The sequence below is a fragment of the Electrophorus electricus genome, chromosome 8, assembly GCF_041902795.1.
Source record: "Electrophorus electricus isolate QZ-2024a chromosome 8, ASM4190279v1, whole genome shotgun sequence".
In the NCBI taxonomy this organism is placed as follows: Eukaryota; Metazoa; Chordata; class Actinopteri; order Gymnotiformes; family Gymnotidae; genus Electrophorus; species Electrophorus electricus.
In genome coordinates this window covers 11231724-11254980 of record NC_137504.1, presented here as the reverse complement: position 1 = coordinate 11254980, position 23257 = coordinate 11231724, and the positions used below count along the sequence as shown (strand labels likewise).

At 43.4% G+C, this 23257-nt stretch overlaps 1 protein-coding gene and 1 long non-coding RNA gene across 2 annotated transcripts; one reads left to right on the top strand and one right to left on the bottom strand.

Annotated features, from left to right (window-relative positions):
* Positions 1-545: 545 nt before the first annotated feature.
* On the bottom strand, positions 546-23128 carry apbb3 (amyloid beta (A4) precursor protein-binding, family B, member 3). Its single transcript, XM_081718917.1, has 12 exons — positions 22615-23128; positions 16156-16343; positions 14059-14132; positions 13485-13536; positions 11307-11453; positions 11023-11150; positions 7264-7378; positions 5629-5716; positions 4247-4330; positions 3181-3296; positions 2801-2980; positions 546-2620 (listed from the first exon to the last, which is right to left on the bottom strand). Exons 1-12 carry the CDS (start codon positions 22661-22663, stop codon positions 2396-2398), a joined length of 1446 nt encoding a protein of 481 aa, XP_081575043.1. The 5' UTR covers positions 22664-23128; the 3' UTR covers positions 546-2395.
* Positions 11014-16137, top strand: LOC145658938 (uncharacterized). The gene is made up of 3 exons (XR_014124824.1): positions 11014-11154; positions 11317-13590; positions 15897-16137. It is a non-coding gene; the product is annotated as an uncharacterized LOC145658938 (long non-coding RNA).
* Positions 23129-23257: the final 129 nt, after the last annotated feature.

The following is a 23257-nucleotide window of genomic DNA, read 5'->3' as shown; positions in this document are numbered from 1 at the left end:
AAAGACAGTAGTGCGTAACTAAACAGAGGGAAGTGGCTTGTCCCTTGTCGACTTTATGCACTTCCCCATAGCATTTAAAATCTACATATAATCTGTCTGAGCACTGAAATTTTGTTCAATTCCAGGGTTCAGTTTGCAGGGTAACATACTGTATGTTGGTTTCGATGAGAGCATCAGCTAAGTGCTGAAAATGTTATTATAAATGACCTTATTCAAAAGCTTTTGTTGTATGCTTGATACAGATGTTAAACAAGATTTTCCTTTTCTTTTTCCTTTCTAGATTAGATGTGTAGAGGGACCTGAACTGTGGCCATGGAAGAGTCTAGTATGAAGCCAATAGAGCAGAAAAGGGTTTCTTTATTTCTCTCCAAACCAGAGGCCATATGAAAGTCAACTCTTTATAATTATGTGAACAAGTGAATGAATTTTTAATGGTGCACTCATATGAAAGACCTGTTAAAATGCAGAGGAATCAACAATGGACTGTAAGTGTTGATTTTTAAAGGTGATTAGTTAATATTAAACTGACCACAACAGAGGAGGAATAAGAGATTCAAGCAGTTTTATTGTCCCCACCCAAACCACTACAAGAGGAATCCAGATTGATACATCGGTGCGAAAAATACTATCAACTCAATATCAATAACGATTAAAAAAAAGTCCATTTTACATGACATCCTATATCCGTGCTAAAGAACCGCAAATATATAAGGAGATTTTTTTATACAGTATAAAGAGCAGAAAATAAGAAACACCAGGTGCTACATGTCTAGTTTATGACAGTATCTCTAAAAAATTCTCCTGACAAGGCTTCTTCAATGAACAAAAGTCTTACGTGGTGGAGTCATGTTCCATTCACTCCCATGCTTCCACTGGTGTCATAGCGTTAAGGAGACCTGAGTTGGTTTGCCATATAACCCAATGTCTTGAGGGGAAAAAGCGGTTGCATATATTAGTGCTATTGTGACGGGACTTCTCTGTAGTGCCATTCCAGTGGGTGTATGACTGGCAAAGCAACGTCTCAAATGCATCAAGGTAGTGTCCTCCACGTGGATGCTTTTTTTGTTTTGTTTTTCAACATTTGGTTGGTGGAGGTTAGTGAGGTCAATGTTTAGGTTACTGTAGCACAATACATGAATATTCTGTGTCTTTTTAATTTAACATGGTCCTACCAAAGTTGCGGTTGGCCTATTAATGTGTTTAGCTCATGTCAACTATGGTCCATTATTGTTACATATTCAAGTAATTCCTTGGCCAGAGCTGGTAAAGCTCTCTAATTATATTTTAAAGGTGCCCAATGCAAAGCCTCACATTACCAAGAATGTTTAAAATCATGCGATCGTGCCACTAAGCTTCAGGGATCACAGAGTAAAAGCATTTTCATAAATCTTTTTAATTCATGGAGATCTTGTATCCCGATGACCATGTGCAAACTAAAAAACAGTTGTATTCAATACACAGGGCTCACCAGAAATAGAACATACCGCTGATTTATTGTGGTGAAATTTTCACTAGAACACACTATATCTAACAATCTCTGATTGGCTAAGGGAAATTTGAGTTGGTTCTTTGTAAATGGCCTGATTCACTATTTGAGGCGGCAGTGTGTCAGAAAAGTAGATAACATCCTTTGTCAGAGCAAGATGATGGCTAATAGTCCCACTGAACTGAAAGCTCCTCCAACTGAACACAAGAGTGAGCTAAACAGAAAACCTATAACCTCTAAACATCAGAGCAGAATTTGGTCACTATCCTATATACTGATACATGTCGAGAAAAAGTCACATATTTAGATTCAGTCCTGATGAACACATTATTGCACAACTTCCTGCTATCCCAGGTGTGGCGTTCCAGAGCAGGAGATCCGTTTGATGGTGAGACACATTTCTACTAACATAGCATAGGTTGTTCCAGCTGCCGTCTGACCTACACTGACCTAACGTCAAGTCTTGTTTTTCCTTGTAATAGTTGGGATTAGGGCCTGCCTAGAGAAAACTGGTCCTATACCGGTAAAAAGACGACTCTTATTTGGACTGGTTGCTCCTCAGCATATGAATGGAATGTGTAAGCGCAGCACCTCAGTGTTTTTCGTTTAAGAGCAGTTCCACCAGCCTGCTGCAGTCAGGTGTGCAAGCCCATGCAAACACAGCACTCGCATAATACCACTGTGGTTGGGTTTCCCGTGTAATATTAAAGTCATACTGGGGAGGGTAAGCAGGGATTTTTATAAACATAAATTGTAACTAGATTCTTCCTTTCCTTTGTCCTCTTATTTTTTTTACTTTTTTTTTTACTTCCCCCTGTCCCCGTCCGCCTGACTCCTTCTACCTCACACTACCCGCCCCCTGTCAAAACTCATCGAGCCCTTTCCCCACCCTGTCCCGGGCTCTGCCGCTCAGGGCGTAGGTACCACGGACGGTTTATTTCGGAACGTTTCAAAAAACGCTAGCATTCCCTTCTTTACGCTAGAGGAGGCCAGTTTGGGTGATGTGTGTCCTTGCTGACAGGGTGGGAAGGTGACGCCGTCCATGGAGTTGGCGCGCTTGACTTTGGAGCCGGCTCGCCACATTTTCGACCTTGGAGGTGGGGTCTGTGCAACCAAGCACTTCTGGTATTGGACCTGCAGAGGGCGCCAAACAAGAAAAAGTGGAAGCTATTTTGCAAAACGTAATCTGTGTGTACAGCAGGATTACAGCTGCACCTTGTTTTGGTGTCATTTTAGCGGTAGTTCTGTCATAGGTCTAGTAGTCTTGGTCACTACTACCAAAGCATTCCACGGGTAGAATTCAGTGCTGCTTACCATGCAAGCAGCCTGGACTGCCTCGGATATAATTCCAGCATCTGGTTCACACCAGAAGACGTGGCACTCAAAACGCTGGGTACCAGCATCTACTATCACTGCAAAGGTGTGCGAGTCATGACCAACTCCAAGGAAGGTCAGGTAGCGCACCTGGCACTCCCAGAAAGGATCCTCACCATCCTAAAGAGGAAAATCCAAGTGAGAAAAAAGAAACTAAGATTTGACCACATAATTGACTGCAAGTCTCTTAATGGTCTTGCATTCAAAGCTTTTCTTGCAAATGCTTCATATCACTACTGAATGAGCTTAGTTAATTCTGCTAATTCTTTGCCAATTCCTTCATTGTGTCCTAATTAATGAGGAGTGTCAGAATTCCTTACCTCTCCCCTCCAGAGGGACAGCACTGTGTCCGATATGTGTATAACAATGGGTTCCCACTCATCCCTGTCTCTGGAGTGCATGATGCTCTCGATGGCCCTGTTCAACACCTCCATCCCTGCAAGGATTTATTTTTTTAAATCATCTACAATCACTAAAGCAGCAACAGCTCAGCAAGCACTGCAGACAAGAAGTTTGACCCAGCATGACATAAGTTCATCATTCTGAATTTGAAGATAACACGAAATGCACTCCAGCTTGAGTCCTCCTTTAATACTGACTCAGATTCAATGTCCTCATTGTTGCTCAGCTCCTTAAAACACTTATCCAAAAAGGACTGTGACTTACTGAACCAAAAACAAGCACATAAATTCACCAATATATCTTAATCTGCTATAGGTTACTAACATTATCTAGCTACATTTACTACAATAAGTAAATTCTCAACCTGTAGAAAACACTCATTTGTGGGGGTCGGTAATTTTGGAAAGGTGGCTACTGCCCTCCATGGACACCCCTTGGCAATACCTAACAACTGATATCAGTTTAGCCTAATGTGAATATTCACCAGCATCAGCACAGTTCAGAAATCGGTCCCACACCGGGTGTCATGGAGCATCTTGGTTTTTACCTCCTATTTTGTCCACACAAGGCTCTTGTTCAGGGAAACACAGCGAGTCATTACAGCAGGGCCTGCCCACAGGATGGGCTGTACTACCAGCCTGTGGTGGCAGGATCGGGGGTGTGGCTGACCCTGGGGAGAAACCAGGCTCCTCGCCATGCGGCTATGCGTATGTGCTAGAGATATAGGGGGTGCCACGCTGTCACAGTGTTCTCCACTGAGGCTGCAGAGCCTCAGTTTCACCACAAGAGCAGCCTGAGCATGCCCACTCTCTCCCTTCCTAACACAAGCCCCTGTCGGCTCTGAGCCCGCAGGGACAGATGACAGAAAACGACTTTTTGCGGCCAGGTCCCGACCTGATGGGATGGGGGATAAGACATCAGCTTTAACCTTGTAGGAAGGCATGGCTTTATTACAAGGTTTTGATTGATAAAAGGTGCACTCACCCATTGCTCTTGAGACAGGCAGATTGCCGACGTACTCCACCTCGAATTTTTGAACCCTTTGCCTCACTGCATCCAAGAAGTTCACTTAAAAATGCAGAGAAGGTAGACAACAGAATGTAGGCATGCATGCAGGGGAAATTTGAACATAATACTGCAAAAATTATATATATATATATATATATATATATATATATATATATATATATATATATATATATATATATATATATATAAAAATGGGTATTTAAATGGCTGAATACACTCACTGAATACACTCACAAGTTTATTACAGAATAAAAGACAGAAATGGATTACTTTTGTAGACACTCCAGGAAGACTAGTGTCTGAGTGTTAAGCCATATGCATTGACACACCCATATTACCTCTGATATAACCCACTCAGTTTTCTAAGTCACAATCACATAATTACTGGAGTCCTTCAGTACTAATTCAGCATAAATAAAATTGTCTGAAAGCTTGTCAAGGTACTGAGTACATTTAAAGAGCCATTTACAAATACATGCTACATGAAGACCAAGAGCCATTTCCAGATACACAGTACAACATGAAGACCAAGAACCATTTCCCGATAAACACTTCAACATGAAGAACAAGAGACATTCCAAGCAGGTCTGAAACAGGTTTCATGAAAAATCACCAGTAGAAAAGGATACAAGAAAATTTGAAAGGAAATAAAAATAGTAGGTGCAACATTTTAAATATGCATAAAATAGGGAATAACTGTGAAACTTGCTAGAACTGGCCATCCTCTAAAATTGCCTGTCCAGTCAAGAAGAGCTGTACAGAAAGTCTGCTAAGAGACCTAAAGCAACTCTAAAGGAGTTACTTTTAATACAGAGCTTTAAAAAATGTGTATGAGACACACTAGCACTTCAGAATTTTGGGTTGCATGTAAAGCAAGAAACTCATATCTGATCTGAGCTGGGATTTTCCCAACGGCATGCGAGAGAAAGGTTCTATGGTCTGATGAGACCAAAATTAACTTCTTAGACCTTAATGCGAACCACAATGTTTGGTACGAACCTAAGGCTGCATGTCACAGAAAGAGCATCAGCATGGTGGAGGCAGCACCATGTTTTGGGCTGCTTATTTAGCAGGCACACTAAAGCTCTTGCTGACAGAAGTCAAATGAACGCGAGTAACAGGATGAGATGTTCAAACATAATTTCAAACATAATAATAATTTCACATTATTCTGGACACGGCACGGACAGCAACTGACTCCTGCTGAAGATGGCTGAGAGATACTGCATGTGGTATCAGATGGGCTAGAGTCTCTAACTATACATCTAGAAGCTGTTTGTAATTAAGGTTTTTCTTTATTAAATCGGTAGTAAGTGTAATCTGTGTCGGTTGTGTACCTTGGTGGGGCAGATCCTCAGGGGAGATACTCTCCATTGTAACAGAACGTGCCATAGATGGGTGTACTGCTGCCTTCTCTGCCATGATCTGAGAAGATAAATAAGTTGTAGGATCACCTTCAATAGCAACCACGCACTGTATATCATTAAGGGCACATAACTTTAGGTTCTCTCTGCCTGGACATTTGCATCATAATGGAAGAGCCAATTTTGCAAATCTCATGCTGTCTGTTTTTTAGAATCAAACAACTTTCATGTGAGTATGAGTAAGAAAGCAAGCCTCAAACTTTAAGGGGACCCATTATGGTTTTCTCTGTTGTGTTTTTCTTTCTTTTAGTGTGTTATATAGCTTTTTGTGCATGTAAACAGGCTCCCAAGTTACCCAAAGCCCAAAGTACTTGCCAGAGTGAGTAATTCTCTTCCAAAGAAACCACATTTCTCAGCTGTCTGAAATGCCGTGTTGGAATTTCAGCCATTTTCTATTTTTTTGTACAAGACGACCCAGTCTCATAACACTTTCCATATTGGCCGCCTACCGGCAAGCTTGGCACCCCCTCACACAACGCATAGCAAGTATCTGAGGCTGGGAGGAGTTCATTCAGTTTTGTAAGTGTGTTGAGAAGATGCTCAACTGTGTGAGGCCCGATGAGAGATTCAGGTCCACGATTTGTATGTATGCACTCTAAGTGTGCATTATTATTTGTGGATTCATGTTTGAAGTAAACAAGGTAGCTACTACAAATGTTCAAGTGTGGAGATGTTGGCTGTAGACCCAGTGCTCAGTGCTGACCAACAAGGCTAACTGGACAACCAATCTTACTGTGTTAGCTAAATTGGTTTTATGTATCAGCTGTAGGCTCACTTTTACGTAAAACTGACCTCTAGCTGCCACCCCAGCTGACTGAAGCCAGTACGTGCAGACGGTTCTGAGCTCTGAAAATAATACGGCTCCATGCGGACAGGCAAGAAGCTCAGCTTCTCTGAGAGAATAGAGACATCCGATGACCTGTTCCCTCCTCCAGCTAACGCAACAGCAAGAGTCACGTACAGAGGCTGTCATCATTGATATGTGTCATCTTCTCAGTGCACCGGTTGGAAAATGATGCTTGTTGTTTTTTGTTCCATTGAAATATGGGGAAAAAAAATCCCATCACTAGATGTGAAATAGTGTTCGAGTGTGGAGGTGGATTTCTGATTACAATTTGTAATGTTATGGTCGCAATCCACTATTGGCTTCTGCTAACTGTCTAGTTAGCTGTTTCTAATGCCTCTGGTATTTTTACACATTTACTATGCTGAGTAACATGCCAATTAGAACAGATTGGGTGAGCTGACCAATCAGATCACACTGGGCTCATTGGGAGGAAGGTGCCTCAAGACAGGAGCTCTAACAGAGCATTTCAAACAGAAGGTAAAACAAGATGTACAGTGTGAAAAATGTGTTTTTGGAACACCGAAGTACACTATACTAGTAGAAACCCAAAATAAAATTATGAACACTGAAAACATAATAGGTCCTCTTTAATCACAAAGCCCCTTCCTCCATAACCCCATCTATGTTCACTTGATTCCTCAATTTCCCCCTTCCTGCTTTCAATCTGTGCAGGTGTGGCCCCTTCTGGTGTGAGCCCTCACCTTGGAGCACATCTCGTGCAGGGCAGTAGCGATGGTCTTGGCCGGTGCGCTGCACCGGAACACATGGCATTTCAACAGGCAGGTGTCCTTATCGCTGGCCACAAAGGCAAAGTCCCTGTGGCGGAGCAAGAGACCACAGCATATGCTCATGCCTGCACACACGCAGAGCTCCCAGGCAAGACGAGGGGTGTCTAATGCAACTCCCAGAGATTTACTGCCCTGGTCAAGCCAGTGCTGGTGTGAGGCTGAGTGTAGATCTCCAGAATGAGGCTTACACACCCCTTGCCTGAACCATCACCGTTCGACATTCAAAGACTGATGAGTAGATGTTAAAGACAAAGGAGTATTAATTGGTAATTTCTAATTTAAATAAATGAATGCCAGTTAGACTTGGTGCAACTTATTAGTTGAAGTTATTAAAATTGGACAATGCAATAATTAGGTGATATGGGCTCATTTAATACTGACAGTAGTGGTTATTGAATTATTATTTTTTTTATTTGATGTGGAATCCAAAATAAACATAGCTTTATGAGACAAAACACAAAGATATTATATTCATATATTATAAAGGTATCCTTGTTCACCAAGTCTATTGTGACACCATTATGGTGAAATTACACAATTAAACAATCGGCATACTAAGAATCCCCCTTTCCAAAATATCTTTAAGGCAAAGTAGAAACAGAGCAAAGTGAAAGGGCCGTCATACAGACCAAGCTGTATAGCAACGTCCGACAGACTCCAGGTCTCCGTACCTGGAAGCACCTGCTTTTCATAGTAGGTGTTTACACTGATCTCTGCCTGTCACCACCAGATGACTGAAGCCAGTACACTCAGATGTTTCTGAGCTCTGAAAATAAAGCAGTTCCATGCAGCTAGACACGATGCTCAGATATTCTGAGAGAAAAGAGAAATACGATGACCCGTTTCCTCCTCCAGCTAGCGCATTAGCAAGACCCGTGTACAGGGTGCGTGTTGTCAGTGACAGGTGTCTTCTTAGTGCACCGGTCTGAAAATTCAGCTTGTTGGATATTGTTGGAACTGCTGGGGTGTAGAGAGGGGGAGACCCATATGGGCTCATGCGAACATGCAGCAGCTCGTGGAGGTCCAGCAAGCTGTTCAAATATTAAGGAAAACACTGGAGTAAAAAAGAGTAGCATATGAGCTGAAATTAGTGAGAGAGAGAGAGAGAGAGAGAGAGAGAGAGAGAGAGAGAGAGAGAGAGAGAGAGAGAGAGAGAGAGAGAGAATGAGAAAGAAAAAGACAATCCATCTTTAAGTAGAACAGGCAGGGAGCCACTGTACAGGTCCTCAAATCTTCAAGCCTCTATCTGGTCTCCAGCAAGTGCTATGTGAAGGTCTACTGTTTTGAATATCTGTTACAACACTGCTAACTGTAACTCACAAAGACCTGTAACTCCCAGTTCTCAACAGATGGAGATATGAACGGCCACCGCTTTGAAATTCTACTGTAGAATTAAATACAATATGCACCACACATTGTAAGGAGTCTTAATTCACAAAGCAATTCAGAGTGTATTCCTCAACTTTGTCAAATTTAATAACAAACAATACATCAATAAATCCTCCTATCTCGTAATTTCAATGTGTACACTGAAGGCATGTGCCTTTCATGATGAGCAGAATATTTGTATAACAATCCAAAATATGGTAAGCTATATTTTGATTTATATCAAGACTTCCCATCATTCAACATATATAAATAGATTCCTTCCTACAGCTAAGAAGTAATAGAATAAAATGGCTAAAAACGCACAATGGCGAACGGCGAATCTTCGTGGTGTAGTTTGATAACACCGCATTAAAAATTTTGAGCCTGGCATGCTAACGCTATCTTAGATAACACGCTGTCTAGCCTAACAGCTACTCTAATCTCTTTATATTGTTGCAGCAGAACATTAAGTCTGAGTAAATGGCCCAGTTGTTATTTTGAGACATACAGTATGGCAGGACAGCTGCTGTCTTTTGTGTGTGTGTACAGAATCGCACAGATACGAAAGCACTGCTGCTACCTTCTAGAAGAAACCCACACTGCTGTTGGTGGGACTTTGTTCGAGAGCACTGGTGTGACAGCTTGGGCTTGCAAATAATGTGACTCATCCTCTGCTGCACCGTGCTGTGCAGGGCGCCCCTCGACTCTGCATACGTTCAGCACCGCCAGACGATTTCAGTCGACACGCTAGGACGCAGAAGTTGAGGGACGTTCCTTCTGCGTGTCTTCCTCAGATGTTTTTCAAAGCTTTTGATCACAGCGTAGGTCAAAGAGTTCAGTGGCTGAGCGGTGTTCACGCTTCCGGCTGTGGGTGAGGTGTTCCTTTACCCTCGGACAGCTAATCCGTGCCTTTTTTGAGGAGGTTGTAAAGCGATATAAGCCGTAAGTATATATAGTAGAGCAATTTCATGCAGCTAGAGCTGACCTTCATATTTCCAGCCCCGGTGATGCCACAAAACCTTTCCTGCTCCAGTTTGCTCAAACCAACATCTCTGTCCCTTTATGTTGTATTAATACTTGGGCAATTCATTTACATATCAGTGTGTCCTCTGTGTGTCTCTGTAGGGATTTAATCAGTGCGGCTTGTAATTAAATCTGCATGGATTTACCAGGAATCACATCGCCGATGGCCCGATGGGACGTGGTCTATAATGAATTATATCCTCAGAACATCAGTCAACTACTGCTAGAACTCTGATTCGTCTGTCATGCCAAATTCATTTGCATTTGGGGGGAGGGAGGGAATAGAAGGGGCAGAAGCACCAATCATGTCGTGCATTTAGTTGTAGGCAAGAGCATAGAGGACTGGGAGGTTGAGAAATTCAGAAAGGGAAAAGGTTCACTGGGACATGCACAGGAAAGAGATCGAGAGAAGAACCAACACCACCATTCCCTAATCTCTACTTGAACTTGAACAGGCAAAGATACATGAGGGAAAGCATGACAGTAGGTAATGAGAGAATTCTATGAGACCATGAAAGACAACATAACTACTCAGGAGCTAGAAAATACACTACATGATATGCAAGCTGGGAATGCCACAAATGACATGTTCAGTTGATCTGGTTAAGAAAGTAAGGGTGCAGTAATTACCTGTCTCTGTATTCACGAGTGGCGGTTTAAAAAAAGAAGGAAAGTTCATTGTTAAGAGTGAATTTTAAATAAAAGTGGGGAAAAAAAGCATAAATTCTTTGCCTTGTGAAGGCAACACATTTTTCCAGACATATAAGTGAAAGCAAAATAAAAGCAGGTCACATGACTCTGGATGGTAAATATCAATCGGGCTAATCGTGGCTCCGTTTTGCTCAGAAATGCTGCTGACCATCGCCAGAAATAGCAGCGCTCCGCTTCAGCCCATGACATCACCTCATGTAACCGCCTAATCCCCTCATCAGCAGGGAAGAGCCAGCGTGACCAACGCCATGGAGACACAGGCAGCACAAACCACGCCTGCAGCCTGGAGACCTGCTCTGTTCCCAGAACAAACGGCCCTCGTCTCTGACGAAGAACCACACTGCCCGGGCGCTTGAAGGAGGCGAGCTGCTTCTGTTCACTTCCGTTTGTCAGTTTCATGCATGTAAGGGCGTTTGATTATTATTTTTTAACTATACAGGTTTGATGGAATCCACCAGAAGGATGGCAGCAACAAAAAGAAATGGAGAAACGTAAAAAGCGAAAGGTGTGCGTTAGTAGCAGAGAGAGAACTGGAGGGGACGGAGCTGGAGGGCTAGCTGCAGTTCTCACCTGCCATTGTTGCAGCCCACCCCCCACACTCGGATGTTCACGATGGGCTGGCAGTGGATAAGACTGCGGTCGGTGGGGTCCAGGAGGCTGAGTGTGTCCTTCTTCAGGACCAACATCATGTCCTGACCCTTAGTAAGTGCACGCATAAACACACACACACACACACACACACTCTGAATTTGCCACAAGGCTGAATACTACACCATCAAACCATAATCAACAATTACATTCAAGGCATATGAAATATTAATGCTCATCAAGTGGTCCAGAGTGAAGCTGCTCACCTCTCCCCAGGCCCCCACGGCGTCGCGGCCCTCTGCCTTGCTGTGGGAGAGTTGCTGGATGCAGTTATTCACCGCCAGACTGCTCTTTCCTGGAGCTAGCTCCTCTTCAGGGATCTCCACCCATCCCAGAGAGCGCACGGCAAAACACTGACACACACGCGCACACACACGCAAAGTGAACGACTATTATATTATTATTATATTCATTCATATTCAGTAAATTCTGTACTTATTTCGAAACTGTTCTTGTTAATTTGGAAATTATTTTGTACTGTCACGGTACACTCCCCTTTCCCACCGATCACGTGGTACGGCCCGCCACGTGCGGTGGGAGTTTGCTGTCGACTGTGTTCGATGTGACTGCCTTGCTTGTTGCCACACCCCCTTGTTAACGCATACCTGCTCCTTGTGTTTTGTTTCATCTATGTTTGTATCTAAACCCCTGTGTGTTGTGCCATGGTGTCAGTCATTGTTCATGTTCATGTTCGCACATAACAAAAGTTCTTGTACCCATTGTCGTTTATCGTGCGTATCACGCCACACTGCTCGTCATATGCGAGTGCCGTATTGTTTATTGTTCTTGTTTTGTGTGAATAAATGTAGGTCTGCGTCGGAAGAGGTCTGTGCATCCTTCTCCTTGTCCTGTTGCACTCGGGCCGTCGCAGAATGACCGACCACCACAGGACTGCTCATAGGGAAGCGTTGAAGGTCGAGCTATCAGGACGAAACAGAGCAGGCACGCACAGATAGGAATCATGCTGCTCTGACACTAGGGGGTATTCCTTCTCAAGAGGGCTTCCCTTCTGCAGAGGGCTCCTTATCGCCTGGATCACTGAAAGTTGGGAAGAGGACTTCAACCAGAGCTCGCGGCCACACCGGAGGAGGAGGAAGACACAGCCAATTCCAGCTAAGGAGGGGAATCCCCTGGAATTTCTGGGGGGGCCGGGACCATGGGAAGCCCATTGGCTCCTCTGGGACCATTATGTGGGTGGTCTTCTGTCTTCTCTACTCTCTCTCTCTTCCAGAAGGAGGCTATGAGTACTTGGCGGGTCCACCCAAAGCTCAGGAAGAGGACTGCCTCAAGGGCTTCGTCTCCATGATGGGCTCTCCCTGGGCGGTTGGCGACGCGTGGGTTGCTGTCACTGGTAGCCGCAGTGCTTCCGGATCTGTCAAGGCTGCTGCGGATCGTCGCCACAACTTTGGACCTGTCAGACCTGCCACGGAGCATTAGCTTACCGCCCTGGGAGAGGCACGGACTCTGCCTTTCCCCCTCACGTTTTGAGAGACCTCCCTTTATGGTGACTCCAAGCTCACCTTGTGTTGGGTGGGCACCAGGCTTTGCTGTGCCACAGTGGCCTGGGGTTCACTGTCTTGAATTTGGATGCGTCAGGAGCCGCACCCTCGGAGAGGTACTGTCATGGTACTCTCCCCATCGCACTGATCACATGGTATGGCCTGCCACATGCAGTGGGAGTTTATTGTTTTCACTGTGACGGTGTTCAAGTTCTTGCTCACATTTATTAGTACTTGTGTTTATGTTAACGTGCTTGTACTGTATTGTCATTTTAAATGACAATACTATATTGACAATTTAAAACTATTCATTGTTTCACCATCACAGCTTTGGATATGGACAAAAACAAGTACTTGTTATTTATTGTGTCACAGTATAAAACACACCAGCTAAGAGACTGACTGAGGTAATAAAGAAATCTGTGTCATCTCTGAACATAGTTCTTTCTAGCAACATCCTAGATAAGATCGTCTTAGTGGGGCCATTTGTGCTTGTTATCATAGTGACCTATATCCTCTTACACCTGCCTAATGGGGCTTTGCCCTTAGTATGCCTCATTCATATTTTTAGAGGTCATCCACACATATACATACACATATACATACACACACACACACACACACACACACACACTTGCACACAAACATATGCTTCGATGATATCTCCATTAAGTCAATATTGGCTGGGCTGGATGCTGTCCTATATCACCTTCTCATGTTCCCTGCCTTTTGTAGTCTGAACCAGAGAAGCATTCATATTTTTACCCTTTACCTCTGGATATATATGACATTCATCTCATGCAAGGCAGGCAATGTACAGCGCCTGACAGCGCAGACCCCGAAGGGCCGTATGTATGGAGAGAGAGGCTCGGTCCTGAAGGGTACCTTGGAGTCTGGGTCCATGAAGGTGCAGAAGTACGCGTCCTGCAAGGATGCTCTGAGAGAGGGGGAGAGAGAACATAAGCACGAGGCTGAAGTTCATGAGATCGTGGTAAGTGCACAACATATGCCAGCACAAGCACACACACACACACACAGGTGACTGTCTGCCCAAAGTAGGGCTCCTGTCCTAAGATTATGACCAGCCAGTAGAGTTGGAATTTGCTGACCAAGGGCCAGGTGCTTTCTTCCCTTCAGGTAAATGAGTGGCTATTCAAGCAAGGTAGTGACTTCATTAAGTCAATTAACATAAAAGGGGACATGAAAGCAAAAATTTGTGAGGGAGATCAGGGAAAGTTCATCTCGCAGTCTCGCCCAAGGATGTTGAGCTCTCATGCTACAGTAGGTGCGCACACACACACACACACACACACACACACACACACACACACACACACACATAACACATAACACAAAGCATACTATTAAACAGATAATTATGTATCTGTATGCTAAAGATAAGCCCAGGGGTGTTATACAGTAAACAGTGCTGAGTGAGAAAGTGAGTGAGTGCCTTTACCTGTCACTGAGAGTGGCCATGGGGCTTCTTGTTAGTCTGTCTCTGGACTCATGCCTCCCTTCTGCTCCAATACTCTGAGAGAGACGAGAGAAGCAGAGAAAGGAGAAAAGAGCAAGGTGAGGTTTAGCACATGCACACGCACACACACACACACACACTCTCCCATATATCAGGGATTCTCACCAACACATAAACTTTGTCATACTCACACACACACACACACACACACTCCCACACAGCAGGGAGTATCACAATCACACAGATTTAGTCATGCTCACACACACTCACATTGATGCTGTCACACTCCCATGGTGATCCCCACACACATGAACATATACTTGCATGCACACCTAAAGATTCTCATCAGACAGTGGGTATTCTCTCCATCACACTCACACATCTGTCTATACACCCAACTCTTACTCACACACACAGGTTTATCTGTGAGTCACACTGACTCCTCAGTGTGGGTGTGTTTTGACTTCTATATATTTTTGGGCAAAAATTACCTAGGTTTACCTATGGCCCAGGAATTTTTTTTAGATATTTAGATCCCTGCTAGCCTACCATTCTAGACACTCCTAAAAACCATGTCCCATTTACAAATTATATGAAAACAACATGGAATCACTTATTCAGTTATTATTACTGAAAAAAAACACTACACCTGAAACTCCACCTTCCAGCAGTTCCATACCATTCCAATACCATTCCATTCCCATCAGCCAAATCTTTCCTCTACTTTTCTCACCTATGCCAATTTGGTCCCATTCATCCACCCTCATTACCAGTTCTCAACCCTCAATCTCCCGTGTTATTACTCAACTTCTTAAAGGATTTCTGGGGAAAAAGACACATCTACCATCTCACTGACTGTCCGTGATGATGGACAGTTTACTCCACCACTACCGCACTTTCCACTCAGGATACTTCTCATCACAATCTTCCTCCTCGTCTTAGTCTTCAGATATGTTCAACCCTGCCTGCCACTCCTGTCTCTCAGGCATCAGCAAACTAATATTCACCAAAACACAGCAAATCTGATCAACTAGGCAAAAGCACTTCAGTCAACCTGTTCTGAATCGACTCCCATCTCAGTGGCCCCAGAATGCCACATACAGTTCGGAATCACCCAGAATGCCCATCCATCCCACCCTCTCTTCACTTCAGAAAGCTGCTTTGTTGTTTCCCAACAATGGTTCCACCATTATCTCCAGTAGATCCACCACTGGTTCCACTATTACCTCCAGTAGTTCCACTAATGGTTCCACTATTACCTCCAGTAGTTTCACTAATGGTTCCATTATTACCTCCAGTAGATCCACTACTGGTTCCACCATTACCTCCAGTAGTTCCACCACTGGTTCCACTACTGCCTCCAGTAGTTCCACTACTAGTTCCACCATTACCTCCAGTAGTTCCACCACTGGTTCCTCCAATAACTCCAGTAGTTCCACCACTGGTTCCTCCAATAACTCCAGTAGTTCCACCACTGGTTCCATTGGTTCCTCCTGTAATTCCTTTCCCTTAGGCCACTCCTTCATGAGCGGCATGTTACATTTTCAGACAGGGCATCCAGGGCATCAGGACCACACATTTCAACTCCCTGGATGCTGGTCTTCCCCATCCTAAATATATTAGTGCTCAATAAAAGTTCTCAATAAATCCACTAGCAGATGTTAGAGATGTAATGCAGAGTGTTACTGGAGCTGGTTTTTCCCAACTTTTCCCAAAGTCTCTTAGCATATCTGCTTATTATAGGACTGATCATTTCTGCTCAACCATTTTAGAAGATGTGGTCACCATTCACAAAACTTTATTTATATTTCAACCAACAGCCCCTGCATGCCATCCAATCCCAAGATGATTGCATCGACTTGGAGAAACGACTTGGGAAACGAGGATACGAGTCCCCAGTTCATCCATATGAACCTATCATGTAAACTTGGTCTCAAGTGGTCTATACATTTCTATATTCTGTTTCATTACATGAAATATATGATAAACAAATGGTAAAAAATGAACGCACTGACCACGTATAAAAATCAGAAAGCAGGGGAACCATAGGTAAGATACCGAGACAGACAGGGCACTCACTTTGTGCTGGTTGGTAGTGAGGGTGCTGCTGCCACTCTGCCCAGCCTCTTCACTGTAGGAGGGGTGCTGCCACTGCGTGGTACCCGAGGGCACATGCCAGTAGTAGGTGCCAGCGTTGTCCCGTATGGTGCGCCATCCTGGAGGCAGATCCGAGTCTGGCGCCAAGCTTTGATCATTCCAGATATCATCTTTAAGAGAGCACAATTAAGGCCGACTTACACCATGCTACTGTACACTTTAGTTCTTTATAGTTCACACTAAGTGGAAGAAATTATATTAGTTCTGTGACACTTTGCAATATCTGATCCCACATACAGTATTTCATTCTCTCTAGTTTGATCCTTTCAGACTAAACCTGTACAGGACGTCAGGGAGAGAACCTATTTCACTAAATATTAACAACATCCTCCATATTCACTTTGAACATGATAATGTTGTGAAATTAATGGATTTTTTTCAAATGAGTATCATGTTCGTATTATGATCATATTTTTATAATGCAGCCACAAATGTACTTGGTGCCCTTCATTTCTATTCAGACAAATGTGCAAATAAGAAGATAATTAGGATAGAAAAGGGAAAAGATACTGAATACGACATTTTAAACATGTCGCAGGGCAAGTCCACCCACAGGTGAGCATACCTGCGCATGCACACACGCACGCAGAGAGAGAAAGGCAGTTAAGATGACAGACACCACTCACAGAGGACCAAATATAACATCACCATCCACTGGAGCCCAGTGAAATACAGCCAAAACAGGATCTATCCTGTCCCTATTCCACTCATTCTCTGTTTCTCTCTCCTTTACACACACCCAGACCCACACACACACACACACACACAGACTACAATCATTTACTCAGTCAATAAGATGTGTAAGTCAGGGATAGTGGTGGTGCAAGTGTTTGTGCTGTATTATGCCTGGGGCTTACCCTGAGTGAATGATTAAGCATGATGCCTGAAGATTCCAGTCACATTCCAGAAATAATGCAGTAGGTAGAAGTGACAGCACAGTAGTGTGTGTGTGTGTGTGTGTGTGTGTGTGTGTGTGTGTGTGTGTGTGTGTGTGTGTGTGTGTGTGTGTGTACAAATTCGTAAGCAATGATGAGAAATAGATTAGTCTTACTACTTTTCCTCTGTGCACAAAGATAAGACGTCTCAATTCAATAATGATGCCCTTAGTCTAAAGGTATGAGAAAGAGAGCGAGAGAGATCTCCAAGAGATCTCAGATTTCCAAGCCTCTGTCTCCACTCTAATTGAATTGAATTCTGTCTGTAAACATCCTTGGGTTTGAGAAAGGCGCTATATATATATATATATATATATATATATATATATATATATATATATATATATATATATATATATATATATATATATATATATATATATATATATAACTAATAATAATAATAATAATAATAATTGAAGGTCTACAGTTTTGAATATCTGTTACAACACTGCTAACTGTAACTCACAAAGACCTGTAACTCCCAGTTCTCAACAGATGGATTTATAACTGCCACCATTTTGAAATTCTACTGTAGAATTAAATACAATATGCACCACACATTGTAAGGACTGTTAATTCACAAAGCAACTCAGGGTGTAATTTTATACTATTGTCAAATTTGATAAAAAATATACCAATAAATCCTCCTGTCTCATAGTTTTGATGTGTACACTGAAGCAGAGCAACAGAATCAAAGGTAATTACAGGGTGTGTGTGTGTGTGTGTGTGTGTGTGTGTGTGTGTGTGTGTGTGTGTGTGTGTATGTATATATATATATATATATATATATATATATATATATATATATATATATATACACACACATTATGTATTTATTTATTTATTTTCATTCATGACAGTTTCAGAGTTTAAGATTTCTACTCGTGTTCATACATATGTACACACAGAAGTCCCTATGTCCTCAGATGATGAAGCTCAGTGTAGCTAAGCTGCAATGTCCATGAAAACCTGAGATAAGCATGAATCCTCGCAGCATCCATGTTATGTGCTTCAGGAATCTGCAACTCAGTATTAAGAATTAGACAACACACTTCCTGATGATGGAAAAACTCTTGGATTCTTATATCCTAGGAAGCAGATGTTGTGACTGGATCAGTGTAGTATTAGTTCCATTTTTTCCATTAAAATGGTTGCTTCAACTGCATTTTCCAATATTTATTTATTGGTATATTTCATCAGATACACATGTACATGCACACATAGAAACACATGCTCAGGCAAAAGTTAACATGGTTTCACTTTGAAAGCTACTCTCTTGCAAATAAACAAAGGAAGTGTTAAAGTGTCAGAGCCTTGTCTCTGTGGCGGAATGGAGAGCATTGGTAGAGTCACAGTGTAGTCAGTACAGCAATCCTGAGCCATGGGAAATGAGGATTTAACCCCCATCCCAACCACCTCCAAACCACCTCTATTGAATGACTAATTCTCTTCTCACAGATAAAAGAGAACAGGGATAGCAAATGTGCTCACACACACAAACAAATACAAAGCTATATCACATAATCCGTATATCTAGATTATCAATAATCCCTGAATTAGAGGGTGAAAACTGAGTCCAGCTACTTCTAATGATGAATCTCCTCTCCATTGTCAGCTCATCTAGTCACTCTTTTACTCTTAGCTGTATAAGTGTGAGAGCACGTGTGTGTGTGTGTGTGTGTGTGTGTGTGTGTGTGTGTGTGTGTGTGCGTGTGTGTGTGTGTGTGAGACAGCAGGAATCCATCAAGGCCTTGATCAATCTCCTATGTTTTTCCATGAACTCACGTAGCCTCTCTTATCCTGACAGCCCATAATAATTATTCTGTGTTACCATGACGTTTTTAGTGTTTCAGGCCAGCACGTCGTTTGTGGCGTCAGCAGGCAGTGACAAAGCACGGTGTGAGAGAGGCTGTGGCAATGCCAAACTCCATAATGCTCTCCCCATTCTAGTTCAGCACGAATGAACGTGCACACACTGCTGCTGCCTTCCACATCTACTGCTAGCAACATGTGTAGTGTGTATCAGACGTGTGAATATAAGATGATGTGTAACGTGTATCAGACGTGTGAATATAAGATGATGTGTAACGTGTATCAGACGTGTGAATATAAGATGATGTGTAACGTGTATCAGACGTGTGAATATAAGATGATGTGTAACGTGTATCAGACGTGTGAATATAAGATGATGTGTAACGTGTATCAGACGTGTGAATATAAGATGATGTGTAACGTGTATCAGACGTGTGAATATAAGGTGATTTGTAACGTGTATCAGACGTGTGAATATAAGTTGATATTGCTTTGTTTTCCAGTAGAGAGGGGGTTGAGGTAGGCCACCGAGAGAAGATATCAAAGGACATGAAGAATAACAATACATAAATAATAAAACATCTCCTCATTGTCACTGATTTGCCCCTGGAGTATCTTCATCTGCTGAAATTTTATTTATTTATTTATTGCCAAAATAATTCAATAAAACAGTTCCAGTTTCAAGTCTTCTACAGGTTAATTTTCAGCAGCTTTTAATAAGAGTCATTACACAGGAAATTCGAATACACCCTTCGAAGTGCATCATCACTTCCAGCTAGGGGTGTATTGAGAGCACTCAAATACTGTAGCGCCAAAGCGCTCACACAGCGTCAGCATTCCGAGGATGAGCAAAAACAGTAAAAAGTACTTATGGACCGAAGCTGCAGTCATCAGCTCAAGCTGCAGTGCCATCCCAACAGAAACCAGTGACTGCACTATTCAACCTGCGTAACGATGACGTCACGGGGAGAAATGCTTTGTCTATATAAAGCCTCTGGGAACGAATGATTCCAAACGTGCTTCACGCTCATCAGAATGAAATTCCAGTTCAGTTGTTGCAATGGGCTGATGCATTTCTGCTTTCACACAAAATTGCCTAAACGGTTTGTTAACTCCACAATTGGTCTTTGTGGTGAAGCTGTTACTAGGAACAACGGCATGAACTTGTACGACCTTTGCTGCATCCTATACACACACATACACATACATATACAAAACAAATACTGAAATATCTAAAAGGCAAAGTACTGCGTATTTTAGATATGTATCTCAAATAATATGCTGTACTAATCATACGAGAAATTGAGAAAGAAAGAAACTGGAAGGAAATCTTGGTAATTTATTGATTTGCAGGAGGAACCAGTGTTGCGTTACGGTCTTGATAGTGGTAAACACAAACTGCACAACGTACTTTAAGATCACAGAAACCACAAACAAAGGAACAAATGAGAGAAGGAATGAGAATATGCCTGACAGGGGCGTATGTAGTAGCCAGTTCATCTTCATCCTCCCACGTCAATTTTGGGAATGAGTGGCTTTCTTGGATTGGTTCACCAGACTAGCTGGTAATCGAGGGCTCCCAAGTGGCCAATCAGCACTCACCGCGCTAGCTCCGCTGTAATTGAGACAGCGCGATAGTGCTGATTGCGGTCAAGAGCGTCCTGTTCCACCCTCCTCCCGACTGCACCATCCCAGGCCTGATGGTGGTGGCGTCGGGTAGCAGAAACGGAACATTTGCGCCATTAAGAGCGGGAAGGCATAATGGAAAGAGAGTTAACCTCTTAAACTCCTGATTTATTATTTACATATTACAGGACTGCTGTTTAGCAACTACTATACATTATTCACTGACTTATGAATATTGAATCTAATATGAACGGGAGTTGCAAGAGTGAGGAGAGGGAAAGGCCCCAGCAGGTCCTTGGAGTGTAAGGGATTAAAGAGACTGACCTAAATGCAAGTTACTGGATGACTTCTAAGTAAAGATGATTGGGAGAAGTAATAAAGAGGAGCCTAATGGCATAATCAGTGTTACAGAAAAGCAGCGTTTACCCACCCTGATGTGGACGACTGCGTCTGGAGCAGAGTAATCTGTGTAGTGGTGTGTGATGGAGATCAGATTGGAGGGATTATGGGGCAGGATAAAAATCTGCCTTCATCCCAAAGAAGAGAGGAGAGGCAGGTGTTTCTGCACCTCACATCTCAGGCCTGGCATCTAGCATGAGGACAAAACACCGCCAGAGCATCAGAGCAAGTCTCTGAATGCAAGGAGAGACTCCCCCCAGCAGTGTCTGGGTTTAACTCCAACAATGTCCTTCCGCAAAATACCTGTAGCACCTTAAGTGATGTCATTCATTTAGAAAGACTATCGTCTCTCTCTCTCTCTCTTTTGCTCTCTCCTAGATGTACAAACCAACATCCTAAGGGTGACAGTTACCTAGACAACCACCTATGAGATGGCAACTGCGTGGCCCTAGGTCTTATAGCCCATTCTGCAGAATCACATAACATTTATCACCGACCTTTCTGTGTGTGTGTGTGAGTGGGTGTGTGTGGGTGCGGGTGTGTGCCTGCATGAATGAGAGAGAGAGAGAGAGAGCCAAAAACCAAGGTCTTGAGACCACATGAACAAACATTTAGAGACGTGAAGTCACTTGCTTCCTTAGTCCACTCAAGCAATTGACCTGACAACAGGCTCTCTGTGCAACCACAGGCCTCTCCACTGTCTCACAGCACACAGCAGAGCTGACTGCTGTCTGCAGCTGCTGGATCTCGGCCAAAAGGGAACATGAACCTTGCCTAACACTGAAGGTCCTCGCAAAGTTAGAAAAAAATGTTCAGAACATAATGTTCATGGAATATTATTGTGGCTGGAATATTATTGAATGGTTTGGAATGTTAGAAAATTGTCATTTTTTTAAAGATAACTTTAAAAAACAAAACCGGCCACTGTTGTCATTATGAACATTCCCAGAACATTTGAACTGTAATGTTCTGAATACATTTTGGACAATGTTCCAGTAACCTAGAACAATGCTCTATGAGTGTAAGTAATAACTCTACTATTGTAATTGTTCCTATAACCTAAAACAGTAGGGGAACAGTCTCGGAAAATACAATTGTATACTGGATTTTGTACCCAGAGTGGATTACAAAGACACATTTTGAAGGTCTTCTTGTAGCCAGCATGGTCATTCTGATTATTGGTAGTGCACAGGTGGCCTACAGTGATGCGTGATTCGTGCACTCTTGCCGAGTTATGAAATGACATCAGGCAAGCCACTGGAGCCTGGTGCAGGAACCTTGGCAGCAAGACGCAGTTACCAGCAACAGAAACGATCTCATCCCAGAAAACCCGCCTGAGTCTCTGTAGGAGAGAAGGACCACTCAAGTCCTGGAATGACACAGCACCCCCATCACTTAGTGTGGACACATGAGTGAACCAACAGCAGACGAACCAACACCTGCATACGACTCAAGCGCTCACACCTTTTCTCCTCCTTCCTACTCTGAGACAAGACAACAGTAAGACAAAGCGAGAGAGAGAGAAGGTGGGAGAGGGAAAGAGAGAGAGATGAAGGAGGAAGAGAGAGGGAGCGCGGGAGCGGGAGAGGGGGAACAGTGTACTCACCGTCGTAATTGACTATGATGATGGCGAGCATGTAGTCCTTCCCCAGCATGTTCCCGGAAGTCCTGCCAGGTTAGCTGAGACACATTCCAGTCCAAAATGTCCCGCCACCACTGGCAAACCCACTCACCCACACACACACCGGCCGCTGCTCCCAGTGCCAGCCAGCTGGGGACACACTCGCATGCCAAGCTGATTACAGGGTCTCTGCTCCTCTTGTCCTCGCTCTCCTCTGCTTCTTATCTTCTACCTCTTCTACCTCTTCTTCTTCTTCTTCCCTCGTTCTCTCTCTCTGTGTCCCCCTGTCTCTCTCCCAGTCCCCTTCCTTTTTATTAAGTGCTTCCCCGACTCCTCCAGTCTCAGCACTCAGAACAGCTCCGTTTCTTCGTCTCTCGGTCTGTTGATCTTGATCTGTTTCGGTCTCTCCGGCTGCAGTCTGGGTGATGTTTATGCTGCCCCTCCTCTCATTCTCTCTGGATGGTGTTCAGTAATGCCTGCAGCTACCCTGCCCCTCCTCCTCTCTCTCTCTCTCTCTCTCTCTCTCTCTCTCTCTCTCTCCCTCCTCCTCTCTCTGTCTCTCTCTCTCCCTCCTCCTTTTTCTCTCTCCTCCCTCTCCTCCTCTCTCTCTCCCTCTCCTCCTCCTCTC